Raw genomic sequence first — 22,995 nt, 5'->3', positions numbered from 1 at the left:
CGAGCTCGGGGACCAGGCGGTGGCACATGGGGCCTTGCGGGAATGAATTCCTGCCTTGTCAGCCCCATCCGAAGCCCTTGGGCAGCACAAAGGCTGCACCCGGGAAGTGTCACCACAGAGCCCTTGTCCCCTAGCTCAGCGTGACACGATCCCATTGTCCCGGTAACTTAATGTTGTTTTTTGGAGRGAGGCTAGTGAAATGGCATTTATTCTTAGGCCTGTTTTGTCTGACATAAACAGAGTCCTTATGTTTCATGAATGGCTTGACCTATGTTAATTATGTACGTTAGTTATTTTATACATGTATGTTGTATATATATATGTATGTTATATGTATATATGGGTGTTAACATACTATGTATGTTAGCAATTTTGGTAGGCTGATTTTGATAGAAATGGAGCCAAAAGCGAGTGTGCATCTCCTAGCATAACCCTTCTTGTGCTGATCCCTATTCACTCTGAAGCCTACTGATTACACCACAGTGCTCTTTGGGGAAGTAACTGGTAACCTGTGACTTCAAGCCACTTTCAGTTGCACAAATTTAACTATTAGTGGCCCCACGAACACACAGTGGCCAAGAGACACAGTGCGAGTGCCAGGAGGTTTGTGCTCCTGGAAGGAAAGGAGCAGCTTTGGCTCCTGATTCCGGCCTGGGAGAGTGAAGGGAGCCACCAGAGCAGGGCGCTGGCAGGAGGACTGTTTGCACCGTTGTCCTTTTATCATTGCAACTGTTTGGGGTAAACAGTGTCTCGGAATTGTGTCCCTGGCAGGAGCAGGGTTGCAGTTACTCCCTTGTCCTGCTATAAATAGGAGGTTGCTGATGTCTGCAGCGGTGCAGAACCCAAGTGTGTTTTACTCCTGCTTTGTAGCCTGACTTACCTCTGTTAATACCTGCCTGCCTTTTAAATGGTAAATATTTCTACCTTAAAATGCAGCAGGACACCTGGAAGCAGGGCAGTAGCTCTCCATAGCTGGAACTAGAACTTAGGGGTGAAAATGCTGTTTTTTTGGTTAAAAAAAACCAAACCCCAGTAGCTTTTGAGGCTGCTTAACAGTGTCAGCCAAGGTGTTAAGGATACAAAGTTTACTAATTTTAATGGAAGGAGGTTYCTAGGGAGAGGAGTGGGAGGTTGATGTCCCCAGTGAAGACCTTGCTGTGAGGTTCAGCTCTTTACAAGACACTGGAGAGTCCGTGTGGGAGCCCGACATGCAGCTGCTCCCACAACAGGGACGGACGTTTTTGCAGTGCTGCCCTCTATTAAGTGCAAGGGTGGTTTTAATAAGTCACAGGGCTTTCMTTTCCCATTGCAGCTGCGTGTAGTGTGTTCCTTTGGTGAATYCTGGTGGGCTTTTCTTCATCTCTGGCCACGTCCTCTGCTAAGGATGGTTGCCTAAAAACCACTGGATTGCCGCGGGCGCTGTGGGCTTCCTGCAAGGGGTATCGCTCTTGCAATCTGTTTTATTAGCAGATCTGAAACTAATGATCTCTTGCTTTAGGGTTTTCCCCAAACGCTTTCGTTTGCTGCAGATCACGTCTCCTCCTGCTCAGCTCCTCGTTTGCAGCTGCGGAGTGTGTGAGTGCTAACTGCAAGCCTTCCCCTGGGAGAAGGGCATGGGAAGGTATTTGCTGTATTTTAATCTTGACAGTTCAGGTTTGGGAAGCAAGAAGCTTCAGGTTTGTCCACCCAGTGGTGCAGAGATGCTAGCCCGAGAATCTTCCATTTCTGTGTCCTCTGCAACCACCCAGCAAGTGCCTTCAGCCCGCGGGCAGCCCTGTAAACACCCAGGCATAATTAGAGGACTGGGTTCGTTAGTGCACAGCTGAAATTTCCCAGCAGTAGGAGTGTCAAGGTCTGCCAGACATCCTAATTTTTTCTGTATTATCGACATCCGTATCCTTGCAGCTGCCGCCTGGCCTTGCAAGGCCAGGAAGGAGGCAGGAAAAGCAGCGATTTGGCCTTTGCTGCAGGGGCTGCTTCGTACCTTGATTGATGGAGCCACATTTTACTGCATTGGTTTTGGCAGCCAGGAAGAGGAAAACAACGTACCTGAAAGCACTGAAGTTTGAAAGATAATAAAAACGTTTCCTGTTTCTACTTTCCAAGTCCTGTAGATTCCCGTGCGCATGGCCATGGAAGCAGCCCTGTGTCACCTTGTGCTCGGGTAATCTCTCAAGCCCTCCTTATAAACCTAACGCAAGACACTTTCCAGCCACTCAAGTGAGAACTTTAAAACCCCAATATCCACCCTTGCGTTCCAAGTAGGATTTTAAGCAGCCAGTTCCTACCTGCATTGATTTAGCATATGAATTGCTGTGCCTCTTAACTCCAAAATACTTTCTTAGCAAGCTGCAGCACTGAGATATATATCCTTAAAATAGATATAATTGCACTGTAGTAGATTTTCCCAGAAAGCTCAAGTCTCTCAAATCTTTTTCTGGGAAGAAGCTTTCCGTTCTTATCAGGTTTAATTTTCTGCAGCTGTGTTGCTGCTTTAGTTATTGTTAATTTTACGCCTCTCTTGTCTCCCGGGTCATCAAGCCATGGCCAGCTTTCCTGGTTATAATTTCTGGATTTTTTTCTAGCATCTGAAAGTCAAAGATGTATTTTCCCTCGACAAGCAGCTCTCCTGGTGCTAAACGCTGGTGAATGAGAGCGCTGAAGGGATGCGCTGAGCTCAAGCTGAGCAGTTGGTCTGGGTGTTCTTGAATGGTTGTGGTTTTGCAGGATGAAAAGCATTAGCTGTCATTAAAGGACATGAGTTTTAAGGACAATTTAAAAATGACTTTTTTTTTCTCCTGATTAACACTTTTTATAAGCTTTGGGTGTCCTAAAATCAGACAGTGTGTGGCAATATGAAAATTCAGTGTTTCAGATTTTGTGGAGGTTTTTTTTTGTTGTTTTTTTTTTTTTGGTTTCTTTTTTGAGCAGGGGATAGAACTTTGAACCTTTTAGGGAAGATATGAACTATAAAACTGAAAAAATCCGTCCTGAGTGCATTAGTGGTGGCTTTGGCTTTCTTATAATTTCCCTCTTGGTGACAAGGTCACTTCCATGAAACCGGGATAAAGCTTTTGCATCAAATCACCTGCTCCCCCTCGCAGTGGTTTTTCAGCATCTGCTGACAGCCTTTCACTGTAGCTCTGAACTGAGGCTGCTCCTGGAGTGATTTTCAGGTGCAGGAAAGGGCTGTGTCCCACAGAAACCAGGACCTTGTGGAGGAAGCGAGAATGTCACCGTGCTAGTCTTGCTCTCAAACAGCAGCATGGAGCAGTGCCATTTGGGCAGCTTCCTCTGCCTGTCTCCTCCCTTTTCGATGCAGTCTGAATATCTCCAGATGACACCGTTGGATTTCGCCTCGCTGCAGTGGCTGCTGCACCAAGTGCATCCCGCTCTTTTTGCAGCCAGGTGAATATTTACATGGAAAGAGCTATCAGTTCCCAAAGAGCAGGCTATTGCCACGCTGCTGCTGTCTCCTCTCAAAGATCTCTAACTCATCAGCTGAGAAAACAGGCTGTTCTCACCATTCATTTCATGCARTTACCAGGCACATTCCCATGGACGTGTGCAGGTTGCAAGCCCTACGAAGCCAGGAGGAGCAGAGCCGGGATGACTTGCAGGATGGGTCTGAATTTCCAGCCTCATGCAAAGCTCTGGTTTCACAACCAAACTGCCCTATAGGGTCAACCCTCTCCAGTCGAGTGCTCAGCAGCTCTATTTTTGCTGGTCTGGGTGTGCTTTCCTGCAGCCTTGCCCCTCTGCTCTCTGGCTGCTTGTGCTTCCTCATCCCCTTTTGCATTTGCTGCACTTGCAGCTTCCTCTGACTTTTGCTACAGGAGTCGTAGGGACTTTTGCCGACTTGTGCATCTCTTATCACGTCCCTTCTGTCCCCTCTTACCTTCGCTGAACTTGCTGCTTCTCTTGGAAGCCCTTTCTGCTGTTAGCCTGAAGTGACGCAAAGCGGTGTTGTACAGAGCATGTCGTCCCAGAGGCAGCCACACTGTAAGCTTTATAYGTGCTTTATCCTCGGCTACGTGCACCAGCGTATTTACAGACAGAATGAGGTTAAATTCATTCAGGGAAACTTCTGCTTCTTCTCATGTATGGAAAACGCATTCTCAATGTGGAGCAAGTTACCAGCCAGTAGACAGTGGCATTTGGCAGCTAGGGCAGGTCGTTTATTTGAGGAGATGTGTCTGAGGTTGGCAGGTATCTAGTGATGTGATTTGGGGCTTCACAGGCACCCTTTGGCATGTGGCAGGTGCTGGGAACTGCTGTTTGATCTGTAGTACGGTTGTATTTTACATCAAGGAGAAGAGGAGCATCAAGGAGCATCTGATTTTCCTAACTGCTATGGGGACTCTGCAGGTTTTCTATTTTTTTGCTGCTTTTTGGGATCTCCCTCTCCTTCCTCCTGTCTTCCACGTATTTCTAGCATTGAGATGTTTGTACTCGCTTTTATTTTTCAGAGCTTTTTAGAAGTTCAGTGCTGACTGCGTGAAACTGAAATGAGTTATCTCATTTTCTGCTTCAAAGCTGCTTTTAGGAAGCTCGCGTCGGTTTGTTTTCAGGGTGTTCAGTGAGCAATCAAAGGCATTTGAGTGTGGAACAGAGCCATCTCAATCAGATAGGCTCTCAAGTGTGACCATATTTGTACATGCTGATGCCTGTTTTATGTCTCTGATTTATTCTCTTTAAAGTCTGTGACTTTTTTTTTTTTTTTTTTTTAGGATCCTAATATGCACTTTTCCCGGCTGGATACCTCAGTGGGAGTAAATAATTACTATATGCAATAATGATCTGATCTAAACAGACAGACTATCCCAGCTGGAATGAGCACATCTCCCACACTTCGTACCCCTCTCAGTCTAGCTGTGAGCATCTACAGCATAACTGTGCTTGTGCATTCATTGCAGGCATCACTTACAAAACGTGTCAGACTCCCAGGTCCCAGGGTGCAGTAAAATTACACCTAGTTTTCTTCTTTCACACAGGACAGCAATAAGATTCTCAGATTAATGCGCCGACTTGCAAGCGTGCATGTAATAAGAGCTCTTTTTCTGTTTAAACTGCAGGTATCAAGATCAGGGTGGCAAGCACGTTGGAGTTGATTGATGTTATTMTCTATGTCGTTGCAGAATATGGTGTCTGTGAAAACCTACGGAAACTGGAGATCACGGGAGTGTCCTGTCGAGATGTTTATGCCAAACGTAAGTGCAAAGCTGGCGTGGATCTCTGTGTCTTTGTTTAGTACCGAGTTTGAAAGCACATRCATGCTGAATATTACTAAACTTTGACAGCAGAAGTTATTCAGACCTCCTTTCCAGTGACAGGAATTTTATCTTTGAAGTTGAAATGTTTGGGACTGTCATAAAACAGATGCCAAGATCTGGGATATCTATGTCCCTGACTCATTTGCTGGAGGGGAAAAAAAMAGGCACTGGATTAAAGTTTATAATGACAAGTATATTGAAGTGGTTTTTTTTTCTTTCTTATTTGTTTTATCTTTTAAAGATCTTGCCAGGGAATTAACTGCTATTTGTCAAAGCCTGAGGCTTCCCACACCCGAATGTAGCCACGTCTTGCTAATCCCACCACACTCAGGCTTCCCTTTGCACCCAGTTAATTAAGTGTCCTGTGCGGACATTGGGAAGGTAGGAGAAGGGATGAAGGCTCCTTTGGACTGCTCCTGGAAGAGGAGGGCGAGGTGGTGGGACTGAGGGTCAGTCTGCTCTSGCAATGGCTGTGGGACACGAACTCCTTAGATCTAACGTGTTTAGTGCGAGGTAGATGCCCATGTTCTGTTTTATAATGTGGAGAAACATCAAAGGAGAAAAAACAAGGCAAGGTAAGGACTGAGTAGAGGCCCCGTGGTCACCAAATCTTGCCCTTCCTAGTCAAAAACCGAGCTCAGAAAGCGTGGCCAGGCCCCAGAGAGTTCCCRCACCAGCCTTGCAGCAGTGGTGGTCTAAAACTTTGATCGTCAGGCTGTAAGGAGTCATTTCTGTCTTTCAACCCCATCTTTTAACAGACGTGCTGAGCATCCACAGGCAAATTGCCTTGYTGCCTGGTGACCTTGTTTACAGGCTTGTGTATTGGCAATGGGGCTGCCTAGTTTGCCTAGGGAGGTGCAGGGATTAAGTGGGAAGCTAAGGCAGTCGGATGTCTCCAGAGAAGCCTGGTCAGCCCTGAGGCCTCCCTTACCTGCCATTCAGTCTGGCATCACCGTCAGCCTGGGTGATAACTGCCCCTAAAGCCCGTCTTATCCTGCCTTAATTCTGCCTTGCTGTTCTTGCATGGCAAGACATCTCGTCATGACCTGTATCCTCTTTCCGATGCAGTAGTTTCATACCTCAGATCTATTACAGTGATGTTTGTGCATTTTATACATAAGTTCTATACAAATAAATAAATATATATATATATATATGTTGCTTATGGGCTCAAGAGCAAGGGTCTGGGTCTTGCACAGCATCTCCCTGCAGTGGCTTTAAGCAGTTGCCCAGTGAAGAGTGAGAAGAGGGCAAGCACATACGATACTTTCTTAAATACTCTCCCAGCTTCTGACTATTTTCAGCTTGGGGGATTTCCAGAGTCTAATGCCTTTTAATGCCATTTTTTTTTCTATTTAATAACCCTTGATAGATCTGCCTTGCAAGTATTTGTCCAGTCTTTCCTTGCAGCCAAGTGTATTTCTCTATTCACAACATCCATCATCAAAGAGTTGCACTTGAYGTGTGAAACACAGCTCTGCAATAAACTTTATCTTGTTTCCATAGGAGCTGTGCCCTTCTCTCTTAAGCAGTCTTAACCAGCACACTTAATCTGGAGTCAGAATGCAGCTTTTTCTGGCTCTCAGGGATGCTCCACCTCGTTTCTCCTGCTCTGATGCAAGTTTGAGCTGTTTGCCAACCCTTGGTGTTTTGGGCACCGTTTCCTGGTGGTGTGTCCCCATRTTCTCTATTGTCCCCTAGTCCTCTCTAATTGCTGCAGAGTTCATCTGAGTCTAGTAGCAGGACTCGTGTGCCCTTTCTTGTCTGCTGAATGTGCTTCTCTAGGAAATAATGTGGAAAAGTGACAACTTTTAGCCCAAGTGTTAGAAACAGTAACTAGTCCACGGCCYGGGCTACTCTCCGTTTAGTTATTTGGCTAAATAGTCTTACTGAGACGATGGAGCCCATTGCTGCCACCCTCCAGAGTTTGAGAGAGACCCCGATTACACTTGAATTCATTGAATGCCATTGATTAACATGGAAATACACGCCGAGGTTAGTATCCTGTTAAGGGGATCTGTCCGGGGCTAGAAGTGATGGCAGCAACTCAGTGCCCCACAACTGTAAAGCCAAAGGGAGTTTGACTTTGCTGCGTAGCTGCTCCAGATTCATCCTGCAGTTACGTGCTGGTTACGGTGCAGTAAAGTTGCTGGTACTTAACCTGCTGTGTCTGTTCAGGTATAAACCCACGAGTGAAGTCGGGGCGTTTTATGAAAATCCTTCCCGACTACGAGCACATGGAGTACAGAGATGTTTACACCTGCCGTACGTACCCCTGCTGGTTGATGCTTCCCTGCACTGAGCACCCACGAGGCGCTGCATGGAGTGTGACCTTGCTTTTAAGCAAAATAATTCGGGGGGGATCTTGGCAAGCGCCAGGGCTGTCGGCTACGCAGTCCCTGCCTGTTGCTCCTTAGGGGCTTGTTCTGATTCTGCAACGGTGAGTTAGGACAGGGATGGAGAGGGTTGGTCGTCCTTTGAAGGACTTTGAGTTAGAAAAATGCCCCRACTAAGCCCCTGAAGAAGAGCCCCTGGAGGCAGTTTGCAGGGAGGGAGCATTCGCTCTTTGTAGTTGTTCCCTCAGAAAGGAGAACCAGATACCCTGGTGAGGCTGCCTGAAAGTGAATCTAAACGAGCTCTGAGCTTTCAGAAAACCTTGCCTTGATCCGGCATTCGGATCTGCAGCCCTCCTAACCGAAAAATACAGAGGGTTCCCATGCCAGCTCCCTCCCTGAACAGTGAATCCTTCCACCGAGCACACTTTGCTCCAGCAGAGCGTTTCCTGAGAGGCAGCTGGTGGCCTTTCAGAGAGTGATTCGCCTTGCGCAGCCAAGAAGCTCCTCTGAGTAAACTGCTCTTCCCTTCCTGATGTTGTTTTATAGAAGAGCAAAATGCTGCCATCTGAAGCTCGCTGTTCTGCAGGAGCTGGAGGGAACAGCAATTACACTAAATCAATAAARGAAATCAGTACTGCTTGGCATTTGGAGAGGGGTATCAAGCTGGCCCTAATGCCTCTTTGGGGATGCACAGTAAGGTCACTGCAGAGAAATGCTGCAGATTCAGGTTACTAATTCCCCGGAATGCAGTTTTTGCCTCATGCTAATGAGTGGCGGGGACGCTGCAGACTCACCTGCCCTTTAGACAGTGCTTGAACATAGGCAATTCAGGGGGGTTTAGACGCTGGCCACGTCTTCAAGGTGAGTTGCCGCAGAAAGCAGCAGCAGGAAGCAATAGGAATTTCAGTTTTGGCAGTCCATGGCAGCCTCCTTCCCGAGCGGGATGGGAAGGAGAGCTGTCCTCCGGGATGGGGGCTTCCTCTGTAGGTTGCTAGCCATCATTTGCTCCAAGCATGCAKTTTGTGGTGGCTCTGAAGTGGCATTTTGTGCTGTGTCCTCCACTGTTAATCTTCTTGCTGCAGCCCCTAACTGTTGGTATCCCACACCCCTTTTCTTTAAAGGCACCTTGCATCGTGGCACAGGCAGTGTGGGCTAAGAGGTGGCTGCCTGTTCTCCCCTCTTTCTCTCCTGTGCGTAACGGCTGAGTGTCTCATGTATTACATGTGTGCTCCCTAATTCATATTCACGCCGTGTGAGCCAGGTTGGCCAGATCCTTTTCCTTGGAGCTTTAAACTGGCCTGGCTGACACATCCCGGGAGCAGACGGCTCTCTCCGCTAGCAAGGCTGTTGTCACCAGCTGGGGGGCAGCAACTGCTTAACTCGCTGCAGCTCCGCTCGCTCGTAGCTATTGCCGCATCCTGAGAGTCCTGGAGAACTGCAGTGGATTCAGCTCCTTTCCCATCAACGTCGGCAGCCCCTGCTTTAAAGGCCGCGGATTCCAGTGAGAGCTCCCAGATGGGGCATTTGCATTCACCCCTGCGCCCTCAAAGCTGGAAAYGGAGGCTGGAAGAAGATTTATTTGCAATGATGGTATCTCAAAGCCTCCTCCTTTTAAAATCCCACCATGGGGTTGCGGCTCGTCTGTCCGAGACCCCGTTTGCTGCGGGCTCTGCAATGCTTGTCCTGCCCTGCGTTTGCTCAGCGTCACTGTCCCACCATGGGGACCTGCCTGGGCTGCCCCCTTCCCACGGGAGCTCGGCCACTCGCTGCTTTTCCCAGCAGGATTCGAGCTGCCCTTCCCTCCGGTGGGCGTGCGGGACTGCATGTGGCCGTACCCAGTGGGGAGGGATGTACTGAGGTTTCCTGTGGGTATCTTTTTGTTACCATTTGCAAGGACCTGGGCTCAGAAATTCTGATGGACAAGGACCTTCTTCAGGCCTGAGAAGAGTCGGGCACATGTGTAGTGCAGGAGAGCCTTGGAGAGAGACCCAAGTGCTGTTTCCTTTGGAGGAGCAGGGAATCAGCTGCCAGACTCATCCCGTCTCCCTGGCAGAATCCCAGAGCTGGGACTCCGCAGGTTTTCCCTACAGAGCACCCACCTCCTGGCCTCTTGGAGTCCARGGACACTGCAGCAGGGAGCCAAGAGCCACCGGGGCTGAAAAACGAAGCTAAGCTCCTGCTCRGAGAATTGTCCCAGCTTCTAGCCAAGTACTGGCACCTTGCCCCATAATATCCTTTTCTGAAAGAACACGAGGAGGAGAAATTTGCAGGATCATGAACAAAGGAGAGAGATGTTTTAACCATGGAGGTGCTGGTGCTAACGAAGCAGGGCAAGGGACTGCGGTTGTGGCTGCAGCCACCTTGGGCTTTTGCAAAACCCATCCGCGGTAGCCATGCCCTAAGCACGGCGGTGCTGGGAAGCATCGTTCTCCAGCTGGAAAACCAAAAGGGGTTTTTATTTGCATCCTGCATCCTTTGGAAGTGCAGGCGATGGGAGCAGCTGGTGGGCTGAGCCAGCCTGGCCTTGGCTGGAGCTGCGGCTAGAGCACATGGAGCCGCAGGTGGAGCATACGGAGTCGTGGATGGAGTGCTTGGAGCCACAGCTGGAGCGCGGAGCCACGGCTGGAGTGCTTGGAGCCACAGCTGGAGCGCATGGAGTCGTGGCTGGAGTGCTTGGAGCCACAGCTGGAGCGCATGGAGTCGTGGCTGGAGTGCATGGAGCCGCAGCTGGAGCACGCGGAGCCACAGCTGGAGTGTGGAGCCACAGCTGGAGCACATGGAGCTGCACCTGGAGCGCATGGAGCCGCAGCTGGAGCGTGCTGCTCGCTCCCGGCAAGCCCTTGTTTGCTCGCCTGGCTCTGCGGACACCTCCCTGCTGCCAGGGAGTCCAGCAAACCCAGTGCAGCTCCGAGAGCTGGRGGAGGAGGAGGAGGAAATGCTTATCGCTTGTGGGTAGCTCAGCATCAAGTTTTCTGCCCTGAGCCCGGCCTTTTATTTACTGTTTTTATCAGCTCTGTGCAGGCAGGGTGGAAAAGCAGGCTGTGGTGGGTGGAGCAGCTTATGCACATACCATTTATTAATATGTAATGACTAGGCTGAAGCAAGAAGGCTGGGAATGTGGTTGGCCTGGTCTCCTTGTTTATGGCTGTTTATGGTGCGCGCTGCTCGCTGGGTGGAACCAATCCATCAATCCCGGGTTGTTTATTGCACGGGGAAAAAGGCTCCTCCGGGCGTGTTGGCAGCAGCCCTGGACAACCCTCTCCGGTGCCCTAGACCTCCATGGAAGTTCCCTGCTTGGGTGTGATGAAAACGCTCGCATAGAGCTTGCAGTTAAAGAGGCAAAGCTGTTGCAACAGCTGCATTGAAACACGATTCTTCCTGTAAACTAATGCAAAGCGAAAACCGCCGCTGGAGCAGCTCGTGTAGGTTTAAATTGATTCCTGCAGCCTTCGGGGTTGGCCCTGAACATCACTCTAAGGGAGCTGTAGTGTCTTCTTGCCAGATGTGAGAAGGGAGGACACATTTCCCGCTTCCCTTTTCCACCAAATGGTACTGAAGATGGAAAAATCTGTATCCTCTTTCTCTTACAAAGTTAAGTTCTTTTAGCATAGGAGAAGATTAAGTGGACAAAATTCATGGCTGAATATATTAGGTTTGGAGGCAAGTAGCGTATAAATTTTCCTCCAGAAAGGCRACTCCTTGGGCTGCTTCTGCATTAGGATTTTTCTCCAACTTTCAGTAAAATTTCTTTCTTGTCCTTCAATTTTGGTAAGGTTGAAAGCTCAGAGATGAGAAACTGGRAAGCCTCATATGCTGCAAGATGGAAGCAGCTTGCAGGAAGAGAGGAACTGTGGAAGCTTATTCAGAATTTTTAAGGCCGTTATTGAATTCATAACAGGCCCATAACGTTTCCTGAACTGGAATGGTCTGTGCGCTTCGCTGGGGCTGTCTCAGTGGCTGATCTTTAAGTGCAGCTTTTAATGCTGGGAACAAGTTTGCCTATWCAAGAAGAGGAAGTTCTCTCAAAATGTTCGGATCTGCCTATTCCTCACCGTTCTGCACGCTGAGCCATCAAGTGCTTTTTGTTTTTGTTTCTTTGAACTGGAGAAGGCAGGTAATTTATTTGCAATTAGCTCTGGTACATCATGTGATTTGCAGCATAGGACTGTGGTGCAAACCTTCTTTGGGAGTTCCTGGTGAGCTCTGTGGTTGGGAATAGACAGTTTTCTCTTCCCTAGCAAAAGACCGCAGTGGGTGTCGTGCAGTTTGGCAGTAGTCTTCCTTTCTCTTTCTTTTCCCCCAATCCCAGTTCCTTACCTTGCTGTGCTCACGTCGGTGTCTTGCTCTTCCCTAGTGCTGCACCGGTACCGACACATCTTGGGATTATGGCAGCCGGACATTGGGCCCTACGGGGGACTGCTGAACGTGGTGGTGAGTACCTGCTCCGAGGGCTGTGGGGCACAGGGTTGAGGAGAGCCGTATATGGCCCCCCTTCTAGAACATTTTGCCCTTCTGCCATTTGCTGCAGTTGGCATTCGCTGCATGGCATTAGGAAGTCTGAGCAGGCAGCCCTCAGACAAGTAATTGGGATGCAGGGCTTGCCCTTTGGTTCCTGTCATCATCACGGCCTTTCTCCAGAGAGTCCTTCCTTGTTTGTGTGCCCATGTAGCCCTTTGGAGAGCAGCCCTCCACTTACTGAATGAGCTTTGCCTGCAGCTGTGCATTTTGCATCATGCACCTCTGTCTTTTCCATCCTTCAGCATCCTTTTCTGCAGCAGTGCCCCAAAACTTAACACATCAGCTGTAGAGGTGGTGATATACGGGAATGCAGGACCCACGGAGCCTGCCAGCTCCTGTGCTGCTGGGGAGAGCAGCTCATGAACACCACTCGCCTCTGGATTGTTGGCAGCTGGGCAAGGAGTTTGCCTGGAGCCCTTGTTCTGTGCAGCATGGCTCATTAGCTGACAGGTTAACTGTAACAAATCACTGGGGCCAGCGGAGCTCTGGCCTTTGGTTTTGCAAAAATCTGTTCCACAAACTGGTATAAGAGCACATCTGGTTGCACCAGMTCCTGCTCTGTATAGTTGGCTTGTAAGGAAGAGCGTTTCCCTGTGCTGCTGCTCCGCTTTGGTTCAGATCTCTCCGTTTAGGCGACGCTGGGACACAGCCGATGGGTTTCGAAGGTTTGAGAGGACGGATTTAATTAGGAACGCAGGAAAAGGGCTGGCATTTGTGCCTCTCAGCAGAGGGGATTGCTGCTTTCTTTGCTGTCTGGGAGTAATAGAGCAAAACGAGTCCTTGTCCAGAAGGCAGAGATTACTGTGAGGAGCACAACTCCTCTATTCGAGTGTCTGCCAGCAGGAGCTCTCAAAGCAATTAGAGCTTGACTAGCTCCAGTGCAGCTTGCCCACCGAGCACCCGGCACCATGTCCTTTGCAGTAATAGAGGCCTGATTGTTTTCCTGCCATACAGAAAGCCTCATAAAAACACCCTTCCTCTTCAGTGGGGATGTGCTGCAAGTGCCTGCGGTGTGGTTTAGATGCTGGAAAGCAGTTTGGAAGTGCAGCAAGCTGTTGTACAGCCCCTGCCCTGAGCAGAAAGGGTCCAGGAGGTGCTTGCTGCAGGCTGGATAGAAGGTGCATCAGGCTGATCTCGTTTGTGCTCTTCTGCTCTGGTGCAGGTGGATGGTTTGTTCATCATCGGGTGGATGTATTTGCCTCCTCATGACCCCCACGTTGATGATCCGATGAGATTCAAACCTCTCTTCAGGATTCACCTCATGGAGAGGAAATGTGCCACTGTTGAGTGTATGTATGGCCATAAGGGACCTCACAACGGCCATATCCAGGTGAGCTCCCYTGGCACTTCCCACGTTTTTCCTCCAGCTGTGCAAGGTTCAGTATATTTGTGTGYATTTGCGTTGGCCCTGGAAGTGGGTTCCACAGCAAACGCCAAGACATTTCTGTAAGAATGTGACCGCCAGCATCCTGCAGTACGTGTGGATGCCAACTTTGTCCTCATGGTGTCTCTGACAAGTTGTGTGACTGTTCCCTGCTCTGCATTTTTTTCACTGGTAGTTGTACAGCTGCGTATTAAACTCTGTTGCTGGGCTGAGAGCACCAACATGTGCCCAGGCTCAGAGAGAGGTTACGTGCAATGTCCTTAGGCAGTTGCTGTTCATGTCCAAGCAGACACATCTGTTCTCTTTTCCATCCATCTCTAAAATGGGACATTGAGAAGGCGACTGAGCATCATCCATTTAGTGTATAGGTTGCTTTGAAAATATCCTGAGGGATTGTTGCCTTCTCCTCGAATCTCAAATGGAGAAGAGGTTTGAAATCCAAATCCTCCGTTAGAATGTGTTGTTTTTACTGCCTCTGTTTCTCCATCCTGCAGCTGAGGCACTTACTATCATTGATGATTTGTCTCTCGTGGCAAATGCAACAGCACTTACATTAACCACTTGTTTTGGGCAGTCTTGGTTACACTGTCCTAGTCATCTCTAATCAGGTCCATGTTAATTTTTCCTCTCCTAACCTGCAGATTGTAAAGAAGGATGAGTTCTCCACGAAATGCAACCAGACAGATCACCATCGAATGTCCGGGGGAAGGCAGGAGGTGAGAGTGCTTTGCCAGCAGCCTGGCTTGAGACTACCTTTGTGTCCCCTTTCTGAAAGTGCAGTATTACTGTCTTGTCTAAGACCTTAACTAAAGTTGGGATCTGCTAAGATCTTACAAAAGTTGGGATCTGAGAGAGGCCCTTCAGGTTACGGTTTCTGTAGATCCTAAGGTACTTGAAAACCAAAGATAGTAGCGTCTGTTTCKTCAACTTGAAACTTTTTTTAAGTGGGTAAAATTGATTGGAACTCTTTAAGTGGCCACATCTGAAAGCTTAAGGCTAGCTTAAGGCTAGCTGCACRTCTCATTTGACTCTGCAGCTCTGCTGTGTAAGGAGCATTCACAAAGAAGCTGTTAGAGACCTGCAGGATCCTGAGGAACCTYTTCTGCGGTTGGCCAAGGTGGTGTGTTGTGTGGGACCAGTTCAGTGATACAGCTGCAGAATGGGGGAGAGCTTGTGTGTGACCTGGGCCCAGCAGGGTCTGTGTAGCATTTCGAGCCAAAGGCTTTTCCAGGCAAATATCACTAGCAAGGTGCTGTTTCCTGTGAGAATCGAGTTGTTTGGTCCTGAGCATCCTTGTCCAAACAGGACACCTTTGGAGCTTGGCAGCAGACTTGTCCATGGAAAGACAGCAGCATGCGGTGTACTCGGTGCAGCACCCTGACCTCTCTGTCATTATCTTTATAAAAACCAAGTCTTTCAGACACAGGCCTAACATTTAGTTCCAGCTGCACATACCTCCTTGGGAGCAGAGACCTTCCCTCTGCTTGCCTGTTTGCCCCGAAGATTAAAAGCTGCATTTTGTCTTGTTTATCCTGTATCTGCAACATCTCAGCAAAGCAGATTCCTCACTCAAACTACATGCTTTTAAGATGCAGGCCTGAATGTCAAGAGAGAAGCTTTCAGCTAATAGCTGTTCCAGGTAGTGATGGTTGCTGCCAGGAGCCCAGCTGGTTAGACGTGACAAATCTGATACTCAGTCACTTCTAACCAAAGCTTTAAAACGTCTGTCTACTAATGGGAAACAGCTGGGTGAAAGGTTTAGTTAAGTGTTTTCTGGTTCTGTAGCAGATGAGAAATGCTTTAATACTTTCAAAGCGCTGTGTTAAATGTGTGTGGTATTATGGTAATTGGAGGATCTGGCTTTAGAAGATAAAGCAAGCAGGTTTGTAATATCACTTGGTGGGCTGCTATCTTAGAGTAAGCTGTTATCATGCTAACTCATGTTAGGGTATTAACTTGTCAAAGCTGGTGTAGAGGTATGTCAGGAGACATTTTCAAAGCACCCTTTGGATTTAGATGTGTCAGTGTTTAAATGAGCAAGGATTTAACCTCCTGAGTCTTTAGTGCTTTTGAAAATCTTCCCCTTTTATGTTTAACGTGTCAGAATAGGGCAGAACCAGTCAGCTTAGGGGCACGCAAACAAATTACTGCACGGTAAGCGAGGACACAAACAAACAGTAGGTCAGTTGCTTTGAAGTAGCAGATGATGCTTATGCTTTTATTCGGAGGASGCGTGATGGTTTTGCCCTCTATTTCTTTGAAGCTAAGTGCACCTTTGCTGTGTGGTACCTCGCAGGTGTAGGGCAGTTGCTCTGATGATTTCTTGTTCAGCCTATTTCCAGGTCAGCTCTGTAGCAATGTGGGCTTGTTCCCAAATCCAGCTACAGCCTTGGCAGAGCGTGTGACCTCTCCATGGCTCCACTGTTGTGCTCACACAGTGAATCATGACATGCTGGGGCACCATCACTGCTGCAACTAAAGCAATTCTAGCTTCTCCCATGTCTGTCCTCTCCTTGGGCTGCAGGAATTCCGCACGTGGCTGAGGGAAGAGTGGGGTCGGACCCTGGAAGACATTTTCCATGAACACATGCAAGAGCTCATCTTGATGAAGTTCATCTACACCAGCCAATATGAGTAAGGATACCAGCTCTTCCTAGGTATTGAGGCAGCTGCAACTTCAAGAGCATGTTGGATCATTTGTTCTGATTACATAATGCTTTCTTGTAATGAGTTTTAACAGAACAGCAAAGGACAGTGACTTTGGGCGGGTTCTGCTGTGACAGGCGCTATGCAAGCAGACAGTGCAGCACAGTCATTTCCAATTGTGTAGAGAAATAAGATGTAATGAAGGCAGTAATGATAATGTTCCAGATTCTTTAGAACAGCTCTGTGCACAATAAGATGGTTTTGAGTCATTTAGCTGTGCTTAGTTTGAAGATGGAGTGAATATGTGTGATCCCAAGGGGCTATGTGCTTATTATCCGTATTAGTAAGCAATATACTTTGTACTGCACAAGACAGAAATTACCCAGTCCCTGAAAAGTCATTTTTTAACTGTCACTCCAAACTTCTAATAGGAGCTACATCGTTGTAGMAGATGTTTAAATACACTTTGCTTTTGGATTCTCCAGAAATCCCAGGGAGGGAGGAGGTTTACTGTGACCTTGCTGCGGAACCTCCTGCTGTGCTAATAACGACTGGGAGAAGGGAAAAGTGAAGAGAGGGAGAAATGAGGGGGCTGTGTTTGCCTAGATCTGAAGTAAAATGTGTTGCACTTGTTGGCGGGTCTGAAATCACAGCTTCAGCCCTTCTATTAATGATGACCCAAAGCGACCTAGAAAAATAGGCTGTAAACACGTTCTTCACATGCTGGGGTTCTCTTTTAAACTCATTTTTTTCCTATTTTTCATAGCAACTGCTTGACATATCGACGCATCTACCTCCCTCCTAGCAGCCCCGATGACCTTATAAAGCCAGGTCTCTTCAAAGGAACATATGGGAGCCATGGGCTGGAGATTGTCATGCTGAGCTTCCATGGAAAGAAAGCCAAAGGGACTAAAATCACCGTGAGTGTGTTTTCCTTTCTCTCTGCCAATTAAAGTTTCCTCCTCTTGATGCTGTGGATCCCTAGGAGACAGTTATCTGCTGGGGAGGTTACCAGTCAGTTGTTACCGCCCCAGAGCCAGCTTCTCATAGAGACTGGTGGTATCAGGTAAACTTTAAAACATACAGAGGAGCTAGAACCTGCCCAGAAGAGTTTTCTTACGTCTCCACCCAGTTCTCCCTTCCTTTCTCTCCCTGATGGCTGCTTTCTGGGGGCAGCAAGTAGCAGGGCCCTAAAGACCATGCACATCTGTAGAACAGGTACCAAACTTTACTTTTCTTACTGAAACCAAGCTGGTRAGCTCATTCCTCTCCTCGGGGAGGAATCCTAGTGAAATGTGGTTGTGACTTTGCCTTTCACCCTTGCAAGCACAGCCTGGCTGTAGCATTTGACTAACGTTCTGTTCCCAGGAGGAGAAATACAGGGGTGAAATACAGGCAGTTCAGGGAACAGTGAACAACACCTGAAGTTTTTAGCTGTCAACTCATTGATTGTAGAATAGGGGGAACAGTTTAGAAAAGCTTGTGCTTGTGGGACGACAGATGTGGGGAGGATGCAGGTATGAACTTTGCACCCTGCCTCTGCAACCATAGATGGTGTTCCCTGTCCTTAGGGAGATCCCAACATCCCAGCCGGGCAGCAGACGGTGGAGATCGACCTGGCCCATCCTCTTCAGCTCCCTGACGTCGAGAACCTACGTGACTTTAGTGAGCTCTCTCGCATCGTCCTCGAGGTCCAGGAGCAGGTGCGCCGCGAGGAGCAGGAGGAGGAACAGCGGCAGGAGGAAGAGGATGGCTCCCAGCAAGCTGCCTCCCAGCCCTCTGCACAGCCCCACGGAGGAGACGGTGCCGTGGGGGAAGAGACTGCGGTTGGAGCTGAAGGGGTGGCCCAGGACAAGACACCAGCTTCCCAGCCCTTCGTGCTGCCCATGGGAGTCATATCGAGGAATGAAGACTATCCTAGGACCTGCCGAATTTGGTAATGGAGATTGGTGTTTTTTAAAGCCTACTCATTCAGTTACTTTTTGAAACCAAAAAGGGAGTCTTTGAGGCACGTGCTGTTTTCCGTTTGATTCCTGGGTCAGACTGCAGAGAAGTTCAGCTTTAGTGTGCAGCTGCTAATTCTTAGAAGCCCCAAAAGCAGCAAGTTTCCTAAAGGCCCAGGGGAACGTACGTAGCAAGGGATAGTTCCTCTTCCTAAAACAGTAGCAGTGGTGTCTTGTGAATGTAAAGGAATGTAAAGCTCCCTGTTCTGTAGTGCCTGGCAGTATGCTTGAGGATGCCTTGATCATATATATGTATATATTTTTAATGAAATGTCAGGCAGTTATGACTCTGTTCACATCTTTCCTGCTTTTCCTTTCTCCCTGCAGTTTTTATGGGACGGGGCTTATTGCCGGCCATGGCTTCACCAGCCCGGAGCGAACRCCGGGTGTCTTTGTCCTCTTCGATAACGACCGTTTTGGCTTCATCTGGTTGGAGCTGAAGTCCTTCAGCCTCTACAGCCGCATCAAGGTCTCGTTCCAGAACGCCGAAGCGCCTTCCCGGGAGGCTTTTGACGAAATGCTGAAGAACATTCAGTTGCTGGCGACTTGACGGGTGATTTGGGATGGACAGGGCTAGGGGTGGCAAAGGCCGCTGCACTCCCTGGCYAGGGATGGGATGGGAGATTCCTTGCTCTCAGTACCTCTGAATAAAAGCATGCACTTTTTAAAGCCTTTTTACCCCAAAATGTACACATCCCTGTTAGAATATTCATGACTGCCTCCTCACGTTTCTCCCTGGCAGTCCTTGTTATCCAGTCTGTAACATAGCTTTGTATGGCTGAAGGGATCCTGCAGAGGAGGAAGCAGAGCTTTCATATTGCAAAAAGGATATATCAGAACAAAATTAACTCAAGGGCAGAATTGGATCAGAAGTTGGACTGGGCTGGTGGAAGCCCTTGGCTCTGTCCACTGGCAGTCTCCCATGGGAAGAGACCTTCCTCTGGGAGAGGACTCCTTTAAGCTTGTGCTGTGTTCCAGGCCAATCAGCCCTCCTAGGAGACCTGCATTTCTCTCCAGAAAACTTGTGAGGCTTCTGCTGCCGACTGGCTGCTCACACTGATTGTGTCAGAAGTGACAAAGTGTCCTCTTCTCCAGAAGGCCTTCCCTGGGTGCATCGTTGCCCAGAGGAACTGGTGGAACACCCATGACTTGACAAAGTTGGAGGAGGAGGTTTCCTTTGAGACCTTCTCACCTTGGGGAAGATCTGCACAGTAAATGATGATGTGCACGGCCGTGCTCGGGCTTCTGAAGTTCCCATCCCTGCCTGTCTTCACAGCTTTTATTGTGACCCTCGCAGGGGTTTTTGCCATCTTTGGCTTTTGTGTGTTCCCTCCAGCTGTGCGAGAACTGAGATTTTGAGGTCATGCCACTTGCAGGACTAATCCCTGTCTCTTTGCATAGAGGTTTTTCAAACCACTGGGAGTTTGAAGGTGATTTGGGACCCTTCTTTCTTCCCTTCCTGCGGCTTTGTCGCTAGTGGAAAACCTGTCAGTGTCAGAGGAGAGGATCAGAAGGGCTGTTACTGTTCTGGTGAATGAGCTATAAAAAGCAAATTAGTTCTGAGCAACCTGCTGGATGTGTCAGCAGAGGGAAGAGTTGTCCTGTGTCTCGCCCCATCATTCAGGCCTGGCAGAGATGCTGGGGGAAGGAGGGACAGGGGCAATTCTCTGATCATTGGCTTGAGGGCAGAGAGGTGACCTGAGGCTGAACTTGGGCAGCTGCTGAGAAGCAAAATGTGCACTTAGATCTTGTAGGAAGAAATTTCAAGCTCAATCGTGCGATTTTCTGGGTTACCTAAAGACATTAGGAGTCTGAGTGGCCGGTTTATTTGGGGACTGCCTGTCAAGCTGCTTTGTATTGCTCTGTAGCRTGGCCTAAAGGGTGAGAGGGGTCCGCTTGGGCAGCTTTTTCCATAGCTTGTCCCTAAAACCAGTTCTATGTCAACTGCAAATGGATCTATAGTTTTAATTTGTGGCTTCCTTCTTCCTTTCGTGTTCCAGTTGCCCAAAACAGAAAATCCTAAAGTTTCTCCTAACAATCTTAGTAGTTCTTGGTTTTCTTTCTTAGSATAAGATTGCAAATGCAGTCTGCATTGAGTGCACTACAAGCACTTGATTTGAGTCATTGTCCCTTAAGGACAGACGCTGCCTCTGAAGTCAGTCTCCTCCCTGTACCTTGCTGTGTCTGGCTGGCCGAACGTGTCAGCCTGATTCACTAATGAGTCAAAAAGTGGGTTTTGGAGCCATAACCTGCTGCTTTSGTTGTCCTCATGCACAGAGGAAGGCAGCGATGCTGTGCACAGCATTGCAGGTCTGCCTAGCCGCTTGTGCAAGATCCTCTTGGTCGCCTGTTGTGCATCTGCTGTTGTCCAGGCTGGGGTGGTTCTTGTAGCTTGTCACTTCCCAACCGTGTCCGGCGTCGAGTCCCTGCTGGACACGAGGCCTGGCTGGTGCGGAGAAGGGCTGTGCGGAGGCTGGATGTGCTGCAGGAGCCTTGCAGAGATCAGCTTTGCCCTTGCAGAAGCTTCCTTTTATTTATAGTGTACCTGATTGGCCTCAAAATGTCAGAATGTACCAGGCCCAATTAAAGGCCAAGCTGCTGGTACATTGCGGCTTTATTCTGTGCAGAGCAAAGACAGCAAAAATAGCCAATTCTTATTAACGYGCCTCCTTTTTCCTCTCACCTTCCCCTCCCGAAAGCCTCGTAGGCTTTTGTGGCATTTCAGAAGCAAATTCCCTCCGATTTGGCTGGCTGAGTGCAGAGAATTGGCAAGAGGGCAAAGCAAGGGAGACAGGGACACTGAATACTCTTCCTCCCTTGGGTTTTTTGTTCTGCCTCTCCCTGTGAGCGCTGATGACCGTGCTGACAGGGCAGGGTTTTGCTGGGCCCGTTCCTGTTTGGTGCAGGCTCTGCCGCCTCCTTGCACAGGATATTTTGGTGCACACCCTGCTTGTTTCTTGAACCCCCCTTTGTCACCATTCTGGGATGTTCCTCCGAGTCGTGCATGGGGTTAATATGCGCTGGGGTGAGGAACATCTGACTGCTGCTGCTGTCACCTCGCCCTGTTCACTTTCCATAGATAACCTTGGGGACAATGAGCACATTTCTTGGTGCCAGGCACGTGGAAAGCACCAGGGAAGATGGAAAATAACCCGTCGGTGGTAGGGAATGCTCTCTTGGCACAAGCGTTTCGAAGTCAATGAGCCAAGTGCTGCAATTAGGTCGTGCAGCATCACTGCCCTAATAGCTAGCAGAAGACCCAAACGGGGACTTAATTCTAGCTTAGGAGCAGTAAACAAGGGAGATGCTCAGGCCGTGCTGTGCTCCTAGCACGAACGCTCGTGCTCTTTGCATGTCAAACCACGTGGGGTCGGCCAGCTGGGAAACAGAAGCCTCAAAGATCATCATCCAGCTGCTTTGTTTATTTGTGTTGGGCCTGATTTCCTAGCTATAGCTATGAAAATATAGCTATGAGATCATAGCTATAAATGTGCTGGGATCAGGCTTTGTTGCCACAGAGGACTTGCTGCAGTCCACACAGACTTGTCAGGTTCTTTTTTGGAGCAGGGAGGTGGAGGGACAGAATTATTTGTGATCTTGGGTGTCAGTTTTCCTCAGCAGCCAATGTTGGATCTGGAGCAAATGGGGAAGAACTGCCCTGTTTGTCCTGGAATTGGGAAATAGAGGCTGGATTGCAGTTCGTGAGGAAACTTTTACTGGGGAGAAAACAAAATCAGGCTTGGAGATGCACGCTACCAGGAGGACAAATGTAGCTGACTCGATGTTYACTTTTACAGAAGGGTGACTTTTCATTGCTTTTTATTAATTTAATTTAAGACTAGTGGAACGTAATACGAGTGTTGGGTGTTGTGTGGAAAAGGGTTGTGTAATCTCAGCTTGTTAGTTTAGGAGATGATAATATATGAACTTTTGTCTCGTAGCTGGTTGCTCATGTGGCCAACAACCTTCTGGTGCAGGGTTGTGTGCAGGCCAGACGTTTCAGATATCTGAAATAGGGGTGAGGAATGGAAGATAAGGTATCAAAATGTGAGTGCCACTGGCTTTTTCTGTCCTAAACTACTGKTTTTTTTTTTTCCTTTGAATTATGGTCTCTAATTTTTGAGGAAAAGAGCACTCACCTCAGTGGTTTTTGTTGGTTTAATTAAAAGCAACCTGCACTTTTTCTTTTTTTCATTGATAATACCCTTATGTTCCCCATTGCAGGCATACCCAATTTTTGTGTGAATTTTGCACTAACCACTTTAATGTGGCGCTGACTGATTAATCTGGGTATCTCCAGCAGGCTTTGAGTGTAAGTGTCCATAAAACGCCYGGCTGTACTTTTATTTTCATGCTTATTTAAAATGAAGGTGAGAGGCCAGATCTGTGCTGCTTGCAGGGGAAAGGTGAACTTTTCATTCTGAAATACTGTTTGCCATTGAGCACCTCAGTTTGATGCCACAAACACCAGGGTGGGACACGATAAATGTAGGTTCAACAACTCGTCTGTTCCCCCACATGAAGGATGGGGGTTTTACCCCTTTATTTGTGGGTTTGCAAGGAATGGGCTGGCTCTGCAAGGCCAGACCTACCGCGTCCGAGGTGCCCGGGAATGGAACAAAGTCTGTGTGTTACTTTTCCACCTGATCATTGTTACCCAAGGAGCCTTTTCCAGTTTCAAATAATAAAAATTGAAAGTTTTGTGAACTTATTTCTGTTTTGCTTCTTTTCCTTTTGGAAAGAAAATGGGCGGGTGATTTTCCACCCCTCTGATGAGCAGCAGTCGCTCTCCCGCCTTGCAATGAGAACTGATTTCTCCTCCTTCTGGTGCTCTG

At 48.4% G+C, this 22,995-nt stretch overlaps 1 protein-coding gene across 2 annotated transcripts; it reads left to right on the top strand.

Moving 5' to 3' along the window:
• The first annotated feature begins 5,121 nt into the window (after nucleotides 1-5,121).
• FBXO31 (F-box protein 31) lies at nucleotides 5,122-21,442 on the top strand. 2 transcript variants are annotated; one of them, XM_026042305.1, is made up of 9 exons: nucleotides 5,122-5,210; nucleotides 7,452-7,538; nucleotides 11,964-12,040; nucleotides 13,290-13,457; nucleotides 14,153-14,227; nucleotides 16,036-16,145; nucleotides 16,924-17,077; nucleotides 17,729-18,093; nucleotides 18,488-21,442. In XM_026042305.1, exons 2-9 carry the CDS (start codon nucleotides 7,484-7,486, stop codon nucleotides 18,708-18,710), a joined length of 1,227 nt encoding a protein of 408 aa, XP_025898090.1. In that variant the 5' UTR covers nucleotides 5,122-5,210; nucleotides 7,452-7,483; the 3' UTR covers nucleotides 18,711-21,442. The 2 variants fall into 2 exon arrangements, with proteins under 2 accessions (XP_025898090.1, XP_025898091.1); XM_026042306.1 differs by lacking the exon at nucleotides 7,452-7,538.
• The last annotated feature ends 1,553 nt before the right edge of the window (nucleotides 21,443-22,995 follow it).

This window comes from Nothoprocta perdicaria, unplaced genomic scaffold (genome assembly GCF_003342845.1).
Source record: "Nothoprocta perdicaria isolate Ctin4 unplaced genomic scaffold, notPer1 scaffold_30, whole genome shotgun sequence".
NCBI lineage: Eukaryota > Metazoa > Chordata > Aves > Tinamiformes > Tinamidae > Nothoprocta > Nothoprocta perdicaria.
This window is presented reverse-complemented; position numbering and strand designations above follow the sequence as displayed.